The 16,064-nt window shown below is 37.4% G+C and overlaps 1 protein-coding gene across 7 annotated transcripts in view; it reads left to right on the forward strand.

Annotated features, from left to right (window-relative positions):
• PLCB4 (phospholipase C beta 4) overlaps positions 1 to 16,064 on the forward strand; it is a 208,343-nt gene that overhangs the window by 161,091 nt on the left and 31,188 nt on the right. For all 7 annotated transcript variants that reach the window (XM_040611916.1, XM_040611917.1, XM_040611915.1 and 4 more), the window contains 7 exons: positions 1,903 to 2,005; positions 3,807 to 3,971; positions 6,773 to 6,977; positions 11,362 to 11,450; positions 11,891 to 12,041; positions 14,738 to 14,787; positions 14,909 to 14,974. In XM_040611916.1, the coding sequence (XP_040467850.1) occupies positions 1,903 to 2,005; positions 3,807 to 3,971; positions 6,773 to 6,977; positions 11,362 to 11,450; positions 11,891 to 12,041; positions 14,738 to 14,787; positions 14,909 to 14,974 (829 nt within the window). The remainder of the gene's footprint in view (positions 1 to 1,902; positions 2,006 to 3,806; positions 3,972 to 6,772; positions 6,978 to 11,361; positions 11,451 to 11,890; positions 12,042 to 14,737; positions 14,788 to 14,908; positions 14,975 to 16,064) is intronic.

A 16,064-nucleotide genomic window follows, 5' to 3' on the forward strand; every position in this document is an offset into this window, starting at 1 on the left:
TTTTTTAATCAGTGTACTTTAGTTGGAGAGCAGTTTTCACAGAACATACGATAGTGTTTCATCTCTCTTAAGTTCTTGCTCATGACTTTTGCATGGAAAAGGATGCTCAAGTGATAGACTTACTTTTTTTTCCTCTCCAATGTTGAATTTATACTTTAATAGGATAGGCTGATCATTAACATCAAGAGAAAGAAGTTTGATGAATTACAGGAAATGACAGTCCAGAAACACATTAAAATCTGTAGACTCGTCCTGGGAAGAAACAACTGTTTATTAATGCAAATCTTACTGAGAAAGAAAATCTGAGTTTGATAAAGCTTGGTAAAATTCCTCATCTGTGGTATGGGCAACATAGTGCTTTGCCACTCCATGCTTTTATTTCAGTTGTGAACTCAACAGATAGAGGCTCTTAGCTTGGATAAAGGTGCAGTCTCTTGTCATTTCAATCAGAATAACAATAAAAGAAAAACAAAGCCTTTTTATGGCAAAGCGTGGTTCCTTTCCTGTTTGACCCAAAAGCCCAGTAAAACAGCACCTACTTACTCTTGCAAATTCTCTGACAGTCAATCATTATCAATTAAATTCTTTTGATTCTTATGTCAGTTTTCTGGTGTTACAGTAATGCATGGTAATATATTGGTAATATTTTGTTAGACATTATAAATATGGTGCTGTTTCAGTCACAGAAAACACGCAGAGCAATGAAAAGAAAAAATTAAGTTTCCTTCTATCTGTACTGCTTTCCCGTCCCCCCCCTCCGATTTACAGTTTTCATGCTGGTGAAACAAGATCAAGTCACTCTAGCATTTTCTATTCCAGCAGGCTGGAAGCAGAAACTAAAGGTTGTTTCTGGTAGTTGCCTTCTGCCCATAACCTACTTTAAATTAATAAAACGTTATAAAATCACACACATTTATAATGTAGGAAAAATGAGGAATATTATTTTCCTAAACAGAAGGCATGTTACGAAAAAATGGGAGTAAACATTGACATTCTTTCCGTTGGAATTTTTCCAGCATTTTTTAATTATTTCTGAAGTCTGTCTAGGCCTTTATAACATTGTGTACCAGTGATTCACTAAAGAGACTTATGATGGATAAAAAATAATCTTCTAGCAGCTGTTGTCTGTCAGGGCTGCAGAATTAGCAAGATGACTCCAGTTACATGTTTTCTTCCACCAGTGGAAGAGAACCTCTGTCATGTGTAGCACAGCAGTGATCAACTGCTATTTGATTTTGATGGCAGAATCTTTGGGTTTTGATTCATCAGAGCACGTATCTGCTTCATTGATATGTTGATCCAGTGTATAGTCCTCAGGGATGTATTGTAAGTGTTGTTATGGTAGTACCTTTCATGCTACTATAATTAACAGTCTGTCAGCACTGACATTATCAGCTGTTTCCCCCAAGGTTTTATAACTGAGATGAGAAAATTAGCTTCAAGCTGAAATTTATTGTATGAATCTTGACTCTATGTATAAACTGCTTCATTTTAAAAAAAATCGAATAAGCCCTCTATATTTTTCCAAAATGTTAAAGAATTAACACAAATGTGAGAGCATCTAATTTTCATGATGTAACTCACTGTATATTTAAAATGTATTATTCAATTATTTTGAAATGTCCTTGATTATATTACATGTATTTTCATCTTGAAATCCGGGGTTGATTTAATCTCTGAGTAGCTGGTAATTCAAAATGAAGATTAACATTTATCTGTATTCCAGACAAGTGTAATATTTCCTTTTACTTCCTCACACTTGCAGCTAGAATAATAGTTTGTATTTTACAGTGCTGTAGGAGAATTCACCGTTTAAAGCTGGAACATCCATTTCATTTGTATTTAATACAATTTTAATTTGCACATAAGAATAATATTCTTTTTTTTCTTTCTTGAAATAAGGTATCTACTTAAACCAGATTTCATGCGACGACCAGATCGAACATTTGACCCTTTCTCTGAAACTCCTGTAGATGGTGTAATTGCTGCAACATGTTCTGTACAGGTAAAACAGCAACAGACAAACTTCTGTCCTCTTATCGCCTCCAAAAATTACATTTAAATCTCAACAGAAATAGGGTATCTACAGAAAATGTGTTTGGATTGTGTGGATTTCATCAAAATATTTTCATTGTGGGTTTTTTAGGGTTGGGTTTGTTTTTCGGGGGGTTTTTTTGCTAGTTTAGACATCTGTTTACTTCATCTGAGTGGAACATGATAGAATTAGAAATGGTTTGTTATTACACATTATCACTGAATTTTAACCCACCTCATGCTCTTTTTGAATTGCATCAGCCTACACAAATGAATAAATGAGTGAAGTTCATTTCTGTGGACAGTATGAAATCATACAAACATCACTCGTCACCACAGAGCAAGGGAGGAATATGGGCACATGTGGACAGGATATTTTCAAAATAAGTAGAGACAACTGGTTCATGTGATGGGAGATCATTACTTTGGAGTTATTTATGAGTAATAAAGTCCAGAAAATGTCTGTTGTAGTTCTAACGCATGATTGGGTAATCATGTTTTGGAAGGAGGCTGACAATTGTAAAACCTGTTTTGTGACTTGACACTCTACTCTTTTTGCTTAAATACACCATGTGCAGCTTAACCAAAGACTTAAGCTATCAGTTACCACTTTCTATTGTGCAGCACGGAAATTGCAAACTCTCTCTGACTAAGGTTTCGTTGGGCATTCTAGACATTTACCTAAGTTTCATTTGCACCTCCAGAAGAATAAAAACTTTTTTAAATATTGTTTTTCTTTAATGACAGCACAATCCCTCCAAGAAGGAAGGGGGATCTAGTGCTGAGAACATAGAATTTTTAAGTATCACTAGAGATAGTTCTTCGAGCATATATTTTGCCACTCGTTCTTCTTGAGTGACTAAAACTAGTATAAAATTCCCTATAAATTTTGTTACAAAGGAGTTGAGTGGACCAAACCAATGACGGTACCCCTCAGCCACATAACTTTTCGGATTTGTTATTCGGACTGTTCCCTGGAAGAATGTTAGATCATGAAAAAAAAAGGACTTGAAATGAGCTTAGGTCTGTGAAGTCATGTTTCCATTTTTTCTTCCCTCCTTGGTCATAGTAATGAAAACATTAGCTGTATTTTAAAGTAGTATATCATCTTGATGGAATAAATTTTTCCCTGGAGTAATCATCTGCTGTGGCGAGATTAATCTTGATTTAGAGTAAAATTGCAACAAGTCTCATATACATAACAATATGGAGAAGCTGGGGGGGGGGGGGGGGGGGGGGCGTTGTTTGGTTGGTTTTTAAGCGTCCTGCACTTCCCAGACACATAATATGGAGTTAGACTGACATATGGTTAGTTTAAAACCTTTACCTAAGTGAAAGAGCAATAGCTTCCTTTCACCTCTTTCTAGTCAAGACATCATATATGACAGTGCTTCCAGACAGAAAGTTTAAAGTTGCAGAGTAGCAGTGCCCAATCTGATTGTGTCATTCAGTGTCTTTCAGTAATATAGTGAACGCATCTGTGAGACATTGGCTAATTGGGCTGATTGACTTACAACTGTTAGTATCATAGCGCAATGAGTGCAATCATTTGAAATTAAGGATATATTTAAGGTCTTATCATAAAAGCTTTTCTGAAGAAGTGTGATTTTAGCAGTAAATATACTTTTTTCATATGATGAAATAAATAGATCTGTTCTGTATAAAGCATTTTTCAGACTGCTGTGAATAAAAAAATATGAATGTTTCCAGTATTCAAAAAATACTCTGTACTTTGTATTGCTTTTCCTTACTGCTCTGTTTTTATGTTGCAGGTAATATCTGGTCAGTTCTTATCAGACAAAAAAATTGGTACGTATGTAGAAGTGGATATGTATGGTTTACCCACGGACACGATACGTAAAGAATTTCGAACACGCATGGTGATGAACAATGGTCTGAACCCTGTTTACAATGAAGAGTCATTTGTATTTCGAAAGGTAGGATATTTGGAAAGCACAGTCCGTGGTTGCCAGCGCTTTTGCACATGAGTATCCTTGCTCACTTGAGCCACCTCTCCCAGCTTCAGTCTGACTGCTCACATGAATAAGAACTGCTCCCATGAAAAAGGGTTTGTAGGGTTCCTGTTTACTAAAGTAAACAATCTAAAGCTGAAATAAGCTTTCAGGAGGCTGTTTGGTTTTTGGTTTTGGTTTTTTTTAATTTTGAATTGTTTTATTTTTCTAATGGATAATCTCTGTAGCTGTCACATGATATTTTTTTTGTTGTTGTTGTTTGTTTGGCTTTTCCCTCCCCTTTGCTTCCTCCTCCCACTTGGAGGTAGCCACCTCCTCCGTGGCCATGCCTGTGTTCAAGGTATGCAGTCCGCTCAGAATGAGCCCCCGCTGGTGGACACCATCATTCCTTGGAGATTTCTTCTTCCCTGCCCTGGCAGTGGCTGCTATCTTGCACTGTTCCTTCAGCCCAGAGGGCAGGTGAGATGCTGCATCCAAAGCTAAGGTCAATGTTATTACATGGAAAAGTTGGAAGGGTGCTGTGTTCCTCAGATGTGTTGCCAGCTCCCTCCTTCAGTAGTCCATGTGCCTCATGTACCTTTTTCTTTATTATTTTTTTTTCAATTAACAAAAGTAAAACAAACCTTTTTTTCTTGGTATGGGGGATTTAAAGAGAGATCAGTCGTCTGTGTTCAGTTTTTATCTCTCAGTCTTTATATATATGATACACATATATATATTTATTTTTTTCTGTTGGCTGGAGTTCCATCCAGACTACATGTGTTAGCAGTGCTGTTTGATAATGTCTGTTTTGCTTACACCTGTTTTGTTGTCATGCAAAATTGTTGCTTTTATTCCAAAGTGACAAGACTTTTCCAAGAAGTGATAACACTTCACACTTGGGTATATTACAGACATAATCTGTTTTCTTAACAATATAACCAGTTTTTATTAAAAATGTAGTTAATGCAAGAGGTTTTTCTGGACTCAAATATATTCTCAAACGAATGTGATTTTAAGTGCTTTCCTCTGTATATGAGGAGGCACAGGGAAGATGCTTAGATGTACAATGACAGGCAATCATGCTGCCCATCTGCTGCTTTCTGATTTCTTAAATCAAAAGGCCCATAAACTACAGGGTGCACACAGCTTCAGCCTAAAAGGGGGGTGGCGTGGGTGCAGTGGCTGATGCCAGTACTCTTCAGACTTTCTGCTCTACTCTGCAATGAAAATTATATGGTCGCACATTCTCTTGAATAACTTATACTGCAAGTCAGCCAAGAGATAATTTTTATTCATCTCAGGCCCTTATCATATCAGGCTTAGCCACTGTAATCAAAATGTACACTGATGACCAGGTAGATGAGTGGCAGAGACACAGCAGGAAGAATTCCTCTAGTTGGAGGTGTGAGGTGCACAGTGCTAAAATGTCACTAGGGTGAAAATGTCTGCTAGGATACTATAGAACAAATTAATGGAGAGAGAATGATAAACTTAGTCCCCAGTTCTGCTCCCTAGCAAATCTATATGAGGCCATCATGTAATGAAAGATGTACTGATCTATGGCCTGTAGAAGAGAGCTCTTACCTGCCCTGTTTGGCTTACACTGTTCTCCTCAAGCTGATGTTTAATCCTACACGGTTGCTTTCAGGTAATGTGTTTGATTGTTTTTCTGTCATGTTTTCTTGTTTTTATTTTAGTTAAAGTTTCAGTCGTTCTAATCTTAGTTCTGTGTTGTCACTCTGTTGTGTAAGGAGGGGATGGGTATGAGTGCTGGTGGTGACCTGTGCTGGGAGTGCTAAGTTATAACCAGGTAGAGTGGGATATCCGTGAATAGCTCAGATGGGTATGGAGACCAAAAGTGTACATTATTTTGTGCCCTCTAAGACTGAAGATGAAAGTGCAGGGAGAAAGTCTTAAGGGAGATAGTAGATGCAGTTTCCTTACATCTTCCCTTTTGTCCCAGAAGTGTTAATGAATAGAGCCAGGTAGGGAAGGAGTGGGAAGACCTTTCCCAGCAGACAACTGAGGCAGGCTGGCAGGGAAGCTGCACCGCTCTGTTAGGCTGTCTTTTCACTGCTCCATGCGCAGAGGCAGCACTTTTGTTCCAGGGAAGGCAGCAGATTTTTTTTGTTACTCTTTTGGTTGGTCCAGATGGGGGCTGACAGATGCAGATAGCTGGCAGCATCCCTGCCCACCATGCATACATACCATGTACCCTTCATGTCGTGAGTCCAGCATGCCCACCTCTGCTGGCAGCATGCCATTCCAGCCGGTCTGTCACCCTGCCCTGATCTCCGTCTGCTTCTCCCCTTTGCAGAACCCATAGTTCAGCATGCATCCCCATCCGCTTGTGCTTGCGCTCTTTCCATTCTTTATGGCCCTTTTGGATGCATCCCAAATCCCATCTGTCTGTCATAATTCCTCCTGATTCAGCACTACCTACCCTTCGATTGCTGCTGTATCTGTCATTTCCCATGTAGTATTTTCCTGCCTTCTTATCAATGTCACCAGTCTTTGGTAATGAAAAATAGATATGCAAAATATTTAGCTAGTGTAACTGTAAGCTGCAAGATTTGCATATTCTGAAATGACCCGGTATTTAGGGCAAAAAGAAGCTTTTCTAGGAAAGAGTCATCTTGAAGTGTGCAGTTTGCAGGGAATGACATTATCTTACAGTGATGATAGTCTGTTTCTGGCATACAAAGTAAATGATTCAAACATGGGAGGCAAGGAGGGTGCTACTGTATTAGAGTCATTGAATTTCTCATTTTCTGGCTTTCCAGGTTATTCTCCCTGATCTTGCTGTCCTGAGAATAGCAGTGTATGATGACAATAATAAGTTGATTGGTCAGAGGATCCTGCCTCTGGATGGTCTGCAAGCAGGTTACAGGCACATTTCCCTTCGGAACGAGGGCAACAAACCACTCTCTCTTCCAACGGTTTTCTGCAACATTGTGCTTAAAACATATGTGCCTGATGGTTTTGGAGGTGAGAAAAACCTGTGTCTCAGTGTGCTGTAGTTCTTGAGCGCTGGTATGGAAGTACTGAAGTATTGCAGAGTAGACAGCCAGAAGCAGACATGCAATGCTGGAAGATGGGAAGGATTTAGTATTTTAACTCCTTAGAAGCCCTGAATATTCAATTAAGAAATCAGCTTTCGGACCAAATGCCTGCCTCCATGTTAATGAGAATGATACATATCTCTTAAATGACAAAATAATATGGAAAATAAGCTAATACTACTTAGCTCAATTTAATTTTTCTCTGTTGACACTTTAGGAAGATTTTGCTTTTGATTTATTTTTTTGAAGTAAGTGTTTTCTGACATATTTGTAAGGTTAACATACTTCAGCTATATTGCTTGGCATATAGGTGGCAACAATTGATGCAGAATCTACATGTGTTTTTTCAAACACACCACTTCTGTATTCTTGGGAATATTGGCATATTGTTAAAAATGGACAGTGAAATAATTCACCACCCAAAACTTTTCTGCATTTTTCTCTCCCAGTTTTACATGGGTTTAGAGCGTTTTAATTATTTTGGGGTTTTCAGGAAAGTCATTTTTCATGTGAGCCGTTTCCATGATCAGGTTGGTAGAGCTGTGGTCATTTATACTGAGCGTATAAATCCACAATGTGTATAGGAGCAAACAGCTGAGAATAACCATTACAGCACTTAATTCAGTTTATATGGGTAAGTTCACCCTGAGGGTGTACCTCTGGGAAAAGTTTTCTTCACTGCAGATGAAATTCACTTGTATGTTAAATATTTAAATCATTTAAAACTCTACAATAGGAATTGTGCTAAATGTTAATGCTCTGACTGCAGCAAAATGAAGTTCACCTCAAAGCAGATTGGTGAAACATTATTGATAAAACAATATATTTTCTTTGCAAAAGTGATTTCAAACCTGCTGTCTATGCAAAGAATTACTGTCACTTCTCTGAGTGTCATTCCATAGTATGAACTGGAGAAGAAGAAGGCTTACCTAACATGTTAGAGAGTTTATCTTCAAGTTGGTGTTTGCTGGTATTTATCCAGGCTTTTAAAAAAATGAACAGGCATAGAATTCAGTAGCAATATTTGACTGAAAAAGTTTAGCATTTACAGAAACATATGTTGTTTATGCATAAAATCCTGGTTGCTGGCCAGTCGGCTGCAGTTCTCCCACAGGTCTTGGAGTACTACTTTGCCTTTGTGCAGTGTGTTTCGTCTACAGTATTTAACTTGAGGGACTTTGTCTCAAGATAAATGTAAGCTTCTGCTTTAGCTCAAGATTCTCAAGGCAGTAATTGAACCATGTATCTAAGGGACACATTTAAGCATGTACTTTAATTCTTTCCTGAACTTAAGCTTTTGACAATAAATATTTTCAGTTAAAATATTTTCTAAACATGGGATTGATGTTTTTCTGAATTATACCACACTTTTTCTGAGAGTAGAATTTAAACTTAGCAGAGTTTGATGTGGCTGAAGCTGCTGAGTGTGGAGAAAATAACTTTTTATTTTCTTTTTTAAACTGCATTTTACAAATTCAGATGTGAAAGACTTGATTTCAAAGAGAATTTGAATGCTAGTTTAGAATTTGCAATTTGTGTGCAGTTCAATCCTGGTAGATCTACTACGTAGCCAACATTTCTACACACTGCTTATCTGGTAGAGGTGAGGACATAATACATTACTACTCATAAAGTAACAGTGTCATTACAGTAGAATGCTACTAGAATGAGAGAATTGTTTGTCATCGTATTAATATGAACTAAATGAGTTCAATTATTAGTTCTCCTCTCCCTTCCCAGATAGTTTTGATGTATCTCATGTATTTTTCTGATTAATACAGAACAGCAGCATGATGAACAACTGGGAAACAACTTTAGACACTCGGGTGGAATCATTAGTATTCTGTTGGCATGTGTTTTTTAATTACTTATCATCTGCAGTGAACCTTTCATTGTTTTATGAGCTATCATTAGGACCTCCATGGTTGTTTTAGCAAACCTGTAGAAAGGTATGGCTCAATTCAATGCCTAACTTCCTTTTTTATTTCTTTTTTTTTTTCCTGTATGAGTAAGATTTAAAAACTTGCATCACGTAATAACTGGAATGGGTAATGCATTGTAGGCTTTAAAAGATGCATAATTTTATTTTTCATATAGCTTAGTAATTTATTGTCGTTTATTTGCATCAGCTACTCTGTTCCCAATAAAACACAATACTGGTGCAAATTAATGTAAATGAAGCAGCATTCTCCAAAGAGAAGCTTCTATAATAGAAGTCTGTGCGTAAGTAAGCATGGCTACTTAGGTTAGTGGTTAGAGTCCTCTGTAATGTATTCTTGCAGTGATTTTTCCTAGTTTTATATTTAATTGTGATTCCTCTACAAAATGCTTTTCCCCACCCCCACCTTACCTCACTAGGGAGAAAGAAAAACGTAAGCAGAGGACAAATGACAATGTGAGAAACAGTGATGAGTCACGTCCCGCTTGTAGAAATGCTGAGCCTTTGGTGATGTGCTTGTATGGTTAGTAATACAATTCAGAAAGGTCTCGCTCTCCCAAACACTTTAGTCATTTTTACCTTGAAGCTTGTGATAATCAGGTTCCATTTTCAAAAGACACATCATGTTAGCAGGGTAGTCCTGGATTTTCACTGAGGAGTGCATGCATGCCAAGGACAAAAAAACATGCTTACTAAATTAGCCAAAGGGGAAACAGACGGTGCTGAGCTACAGGGCCATTGTTAAGGCTGAAAATAAATTCTGCTTGGTTTTTGTGTATATGAAGTAAGTTTCAGAAGACATCGTTGGGTCACAACAGTTATTGGAGACAACCTGTTTGTGTAGATAAACAGAACTGTTGGGGATAATGCTGTGCATTTTATACAATTGCTGTCGGAATGGGAGCCCTGCCTGTGCTTTTTGTTTTTTTTCTTGAGAAATGCATCCAGTAACTTCAGAGGGACATTTCATAGAACAACTTAGGTTGGAAGGGAGATTATATGGTCCAGCCCCTGATTTGAACAAGAAGGGTAGCAAGTTTTTTCCCAAAGCTTTTGATGGGATGAATATTTTTACAGACCTGGTCAGTGGACCAGCTCCTCTGTGTTGCGTCATTGTAAGCTCACTTGGAAAATGGCTGAAGAGATGACATGAAACATGGGCAAAACTCAAATGATGATGAAAACTGTGAGTGTCATAACTTTCATTGCAGAAATAATGGTCTATTATGCTAGTGAGACCATCTAGAATATAAGGGTACAAAAGCATTTATCTTTTACTCATAAGCAGCCAAAAATAGGGCTGTGCAGCATTCTGCAGAGAAACAGCCTCCTAGCAAGTGAAGCACTGTCCAGGGTCCTCCTAATGGTCAGGGCAAAAAAACAGCTTAATGAAATGACTGACTTTGTAGTGAATGATGAGTCAGTCAGTCTGCAGCAATCAAACTTCCTTTCTTAAGTTAGTGCTCTGACAAGGAAGACTTATTAACTGAGACCAGTGACCCTTTTCTCCATAGCACTCAGACTTTCGGAGGGATCACCAAAACAGGTCACTGCTGTGGTCTCTGCATGCATTGTTATTGTAGGTACTGAACTAGTTTAATTTGTAAAATAATTTCTTGCTGTAGAGGGCCTCCTTTGCCATTTTTTAATTCTTTGACTGTTGAAATAAAGCATGGTAAGGGGTTGTCTTTGTCTTCCTGTACACTGATGCTTGCACATTCATAACTGCATATGGAAAACAGATTCAATGATCTATGTGGTGTCTGGTACTGGGTAGTGCTATAATACCACTAGTGGTGCTGTGTTCATATGTAAGATTCAAATACTGGTCATTATGGTTCAGAGAAAAGCCATTTCACAGCCTATCATGTTCCAAACATGGAGCATCACAAGGCGAGTGAGAATAGATTTCCCCAATTGCTTTAACCACCCAGCTGAAACTGCTATTTAGCTAGGAAATATAAGAGCATTTTCTACAGTTCTCTGCAGTCCCAAGTCAGTCAACACCCCCTCAAACAACCAAGAGACAAAGTTGTTAGATCAGGAGATCCCATTCTCATCTCAAATTCTAGTGTCTTCTACTGGGAGTAAGTTAGAGTAACTTTTGTCTGATGGCATGATTGGGTTTTTTTCCTAAATAAGATACCTGGATTAATACCACTCCCTTGATGCATGATGAACTGATTCATGTTCCTAATGTGTTGAAGTGCTGTGGCGATGAGCACTTTCAGTCCTGCCAAGCTCATTATGGAAAGTTGGACTATTATTGCAAGCCAAGGCTCATGACAACCAGGGTAGAATAAAGCTCTTGTAAAAGATTGATTTCCAAATGCCTTTGAAGATCATAAGTTGATTATTTTTTTTCTTACAGATATTGTGGATGCTTTATCAGATCCAAAGAAATTTTTGTCTATCACAGAAAAAAGAGCAGACCAAATGAGAGCTATGGGTATCGAAACTGTAAGTAATGACAAACACAGCCCATTTATGTGCATGCTATGTTCTTTTTTTAAAAGTAAACTGGTCCTTCTCCAAGCAATGTATGTTACCTTCTCATTTCTCATTTTCAAATATAAGCCTCTTTGTCCTGCTCTGAAATACATTGGCTTATGTTAGTTAACATTTAGTAAAATACCATTCGCTAACTGACTTTTCATGGATCGTGTTAACATATCCCTTAGAAGGAGAAATTTTAAGAAATGAGAAAGGAGCCATATTTTTGTAAATAGCCATTTAGAATAGGTTACAAATACTGTACTGAGTATATTGTTGTTTGAAAGTATGTTGCAATTTTCATAATTATGTTTAAAGTAAGGAAGTTCAGCAATTTCCCATACCCCAACTTTTATACTACAGGTAAAACAGCAATTAATTTATTAAGATGTGACTGTTTCTTTCAGAGTGATATAGTTGATGTACCAAATGACACTTCAAAGAATGACAGAAAAGGAAAAGCAAATAATGCCAAAGCCAACGTAACGCCTCAGAGTAGCTCTGAACTTCGGCCAAGTACCACTGCAGGCTTTGGCTCTGGGACCGATGCTAAGAAAGGTATACCAGTCATGTGCCACTCCCTCAGGTCTGAAGTGATTTGGGAATCACGGAGAAGTACTCATTACTCAATTATAGTTTGGCAGTTCGATTCATTCTTACCCTTTTAGAAGGTAACTTCTTTTGCCACTGAGAGTGGTCCTTGTCTAATTGCAAATATATCTTTTATATTACTAGAATGGCTGTATAAAGCCAATACAGCTGTATTTTACTAAGTGACCTCTTTGTGTAGCTGTATACCTACTGCCAATAGTAGTGACCCCCAAGACTTGGAGTATTTTACTAAAGACTTACTGGAGGAATGACAATAGGAATGACTATTTTCTCATACACTCCACAGAAACTCCTCTGCTTTTTTTCTCCCTCCACAAATCCCTTGGCAGAATTGCAGATTTAAGTAATTAAAGGTATTTAGAATTCATTGGATTCCGTAGAGATTTCCCAACAATTAGAAAGGTTTTCAATGTGTGGTTTTACTCTGAATAGTGATTATGGGAAATGGCATGTTTATTGTGAAAAATACCCATATTAAATGTGCTCATTTATAAGTGAATAAGTATTTTTTCCTCGCTATTCACTGTTCAGTCTACAAAATCATCTTCCAGAGTCAAATGGGATTATTTTTTTCTCATATATCATCACAGGAAATGAAGATTAAGTGAAAGAACAAATTTCTACAGCTGAATGAAACACAATAAATATTTCTGTTAACGGGCCACAAGAATTAGAATCTGGTTCACTCTCTCTCATCCACCTTGGCCCAAAGGTATTGATAGGAGTGAGAAGGAGCACTGACTTCTCTTGTTTTTAAACTTAAGCAGACATGGCTGAATACACACATGTGAAGGGATCTCTTAAGAAACAAGATGTTTCTCTGGAGTCACTTTTGGCAATAAAACAGGTTGTCTCTGGCACGTGAATTCTTTCAAAGTTCTTCCCTGGTGTAAAACCCAGATTATTTTTATGCAGGGAGGTGTTCTCATATTTCATGTAACATCACCAAGATGCACAAGTGTTAGTTTTATTGTGCACTAATTAAGCATAAAATTTGCTGGAGTTGGCAACTACTTCCTGGTTGCCATGGAGTCAGCCCAGTGAACAAAGTAAATGAGTCTGTGTTTTAAAATAAAACCCTGAAAAAGTTCGTTTAGAACACAGTGCGCCTGATGTAGCCCTGGTCTTAAACTGAGATTCCAGATGTTATGCACTCTTGTCTGCAACTATTTTTATCCACATTCTAGCATGTTAAAATAGAGCTGTTAATTTTTAGATCTCATGTGAATATCTTTATTTTGTATTACTTTTCTTCATGATCTTTTAAGATCTGAATAATTCTACCTTTGTTAAAATACACAGCTTGCCTCGCTACTAGAAATTACATATCCAGCAAGATAGGGTGTCTGTGGAGGGCTTTCAAATGCATGAGAATGTCAGGGTTTGGGTTTTTTTTCTCTGACTTTCAGTAAGAGTTAAGTGATTTGTGTGTTTGAAAACTTCAGCTTCTATCTGTGCCTAAATCTGTTCCAGTCTCATTTACTAGCCTAATGTTAATGCCATGTAATTTAGCAGAATCTTATGCTTCGAAGATAAAAAAATTGTGTTCCCTAAAGAGATGCCTGCCTTCCCTCCCTCTGCATCCCCCCTCCCTCCATTTTTTTTTCCAGCATGTGAGTATTTTCCAGTTAAATTTAACTTTAAAAGTTAGAAAGCCCTTTTCAAGGCAGGGAAATTCTTACAGTCCACAGACACTGTTAAGAGCAGTTAAGTAAATACATTTGCAGTGTATTTTTGTACAGACAAACAGTTTTGTGTAAAAGCTCAGGAAAAAAGATGCATTGCAGCTTTCATGGCATTATATTCGCATTTTTATTAATTACATATAGGATGTGCTCAGTTTCAAAAAAATCAGTATGTCACAAAACATTTATTAAAGCATAAACATGAAATGAGATTGGGTTTTGTTTGCATTGTAATTAAGATGATCAAAATACATTTTCATCATTTAAATAGTACTGTTAGTCTTGTATGATAGATTTGCTTGTTGCATTGAATTTTCATTAGAATACCCACTACTTAGGATTTTGTGTTTCTCTTCCATTTTTAACTCTCCTTTAGTCTTGTAGTGTACTGTTGCTCCTTTTCTTGTAGCCTGGTATTAACCAACATGCAAATTTTACCTCCTCTAACATACAGGCTGCAGGTAAATTTTCACTTCTACGATTTTTGCGTTTTAAATGGAGGAGAAGTAACATACCTAAACTTAGTTAACCTTTTATGTAGTCATATAGAACTTTACCCAGGAAGCCTCCCCCTTGAAGTGAATGGTGCCAGAGCAGGCTCCAGCTACGAAGCAAAAATCTGAAGTTCGTGTGCTTCACTTTTAATGTACATAAATGGCTTGCAATGTTTTCAGAAATGGAGCTTTTTCAATTCTTAGATGGCTGTGTTTTGACACTTCAGACCAGAACTGTAAGAGATTAAAATACACTCATTGATTCTTTTCTTTTTTCACAAGGCAATTGATTGAGCGGTGCATTTGAAAAAGAAATTAACTGTATCTTAGCTGTATCTTGATGAACAATTTTCTCATTAACATGTGATTATTTTTTATGTGGGGAAAATATTTAACTGCTAACTTCAGTGTAGGTTTCTAGTATGTATGAAGTTTTAGATTAACTGTATAAATACCTTCCTAGGTATAGACCTTATTCCTCAAGTGAAGATAGAAGATTTAAAGCAAATGAAGGTAAGGACTGACACAAGCTTTTCAAGATGTGTTCCTAATTATTTGTTTTACGTAGCCAGGATTTTACCTGGTTAAAGTCAATACAACCACAGAAAAATTGATGCAGCTTCTCTTTTTGTAGGCTTATATAAAGCATTTAAAGAAACAGCAGAAAGAGCTGAATGCCTTAAAGAAGAAACATGCAAAGGTATGATCATTAAGAGCTCTCTGAGCAACACACTAATTGAAAGAAGTTGCAGTGCTCACTAGCACAGACAATTCCTAATTAAATGGTAGGGGAAGACAAAGGAGTAGTTGGACCACTAAGGCAGGCATGTGTGTTTTAAATGTACTGAAATACACTCCAGTGAGAAAAATTCTCCCTTTCGCAACCCTTTGTATGTCTCCCTGAGTATCGGTGCACATTTGTTTGACCCATATAAGCACCCAAAGCTCACCTTTTTCAGGTAATGATTTTATCTAGCTCCCTCTTGCATGAGATATTGACAGCAGTTTGGGGAAAAAAAAGGCAGTATCATAATGATGTGAAATGGTGCTGCTTTGAAGACAGGCACTGGAGAAACTGTAAAATTGCCCAAGAGAACTGGAATGTGTTACTGAAAAATGAAATGTCCTATTCCTCCTCACTTATGTGTATGTTAACCACTTTATAGTCAGCTTTTTGCTTGGTACTGTTGGCAGTGATATCCCAAATGCATGCAACGCTATCACAAATATACTTTACATTAGAAAATCACAGCCAGTTTTCTCCTGCCCTTTATCATTAGGAAACCATTACTCTTGTTACAGAAAGAGGCATAAGAACTGAAGAAAGTATCTTAAGTTCTGAATTTTGGCAATACATACAAATCCGTTCTGGGCTTTTGGGGCAGTTACTCCTTTGCTCTCTTTGATTGCAGATTTTATTGCAGATCTGATGTAATGCAGTTGCCTGGGCATTTTGAAGTTACATTTCAGACTCTTTACTGACTCAATGCAAAAGGGAAATGAGTGATTCCATTTTAGTGTTGTGTGCAAAGCCTATGCTAAAGAAAAAGTGTCTGTCATCCACACATCTGGACATGGACAGTTTCTAGACCTTCACAGGGTTGGTCTTTTAAGGGGGCTTCTTATTTTTAAACACTCCTTTCTCATTCATTGGACAACATTCAGCAGTTTGCTCTAGCAGCTTTTTGCAAATGAAAATGGTACCATGGTTACGTAGACAACACTCATACTCAATGATCTATGTCCCTGATATATGTGACCCACAGTAGTGTAAGGATATGTTAGCAAAG

Source organism: Falco naumanni, chromosome 12, assembly GCF_017639655.2.
Source record: "Falco naumanni isolate bFalNau1 chromosome 12, bFalNau1.pat, whole genome shotgun sequence".
Lineage (NCBI taxonomy): Eukaryota > Metazoa > Chordata > Aves > Falconiformes > Falconidae > Falco > Falco naumanni.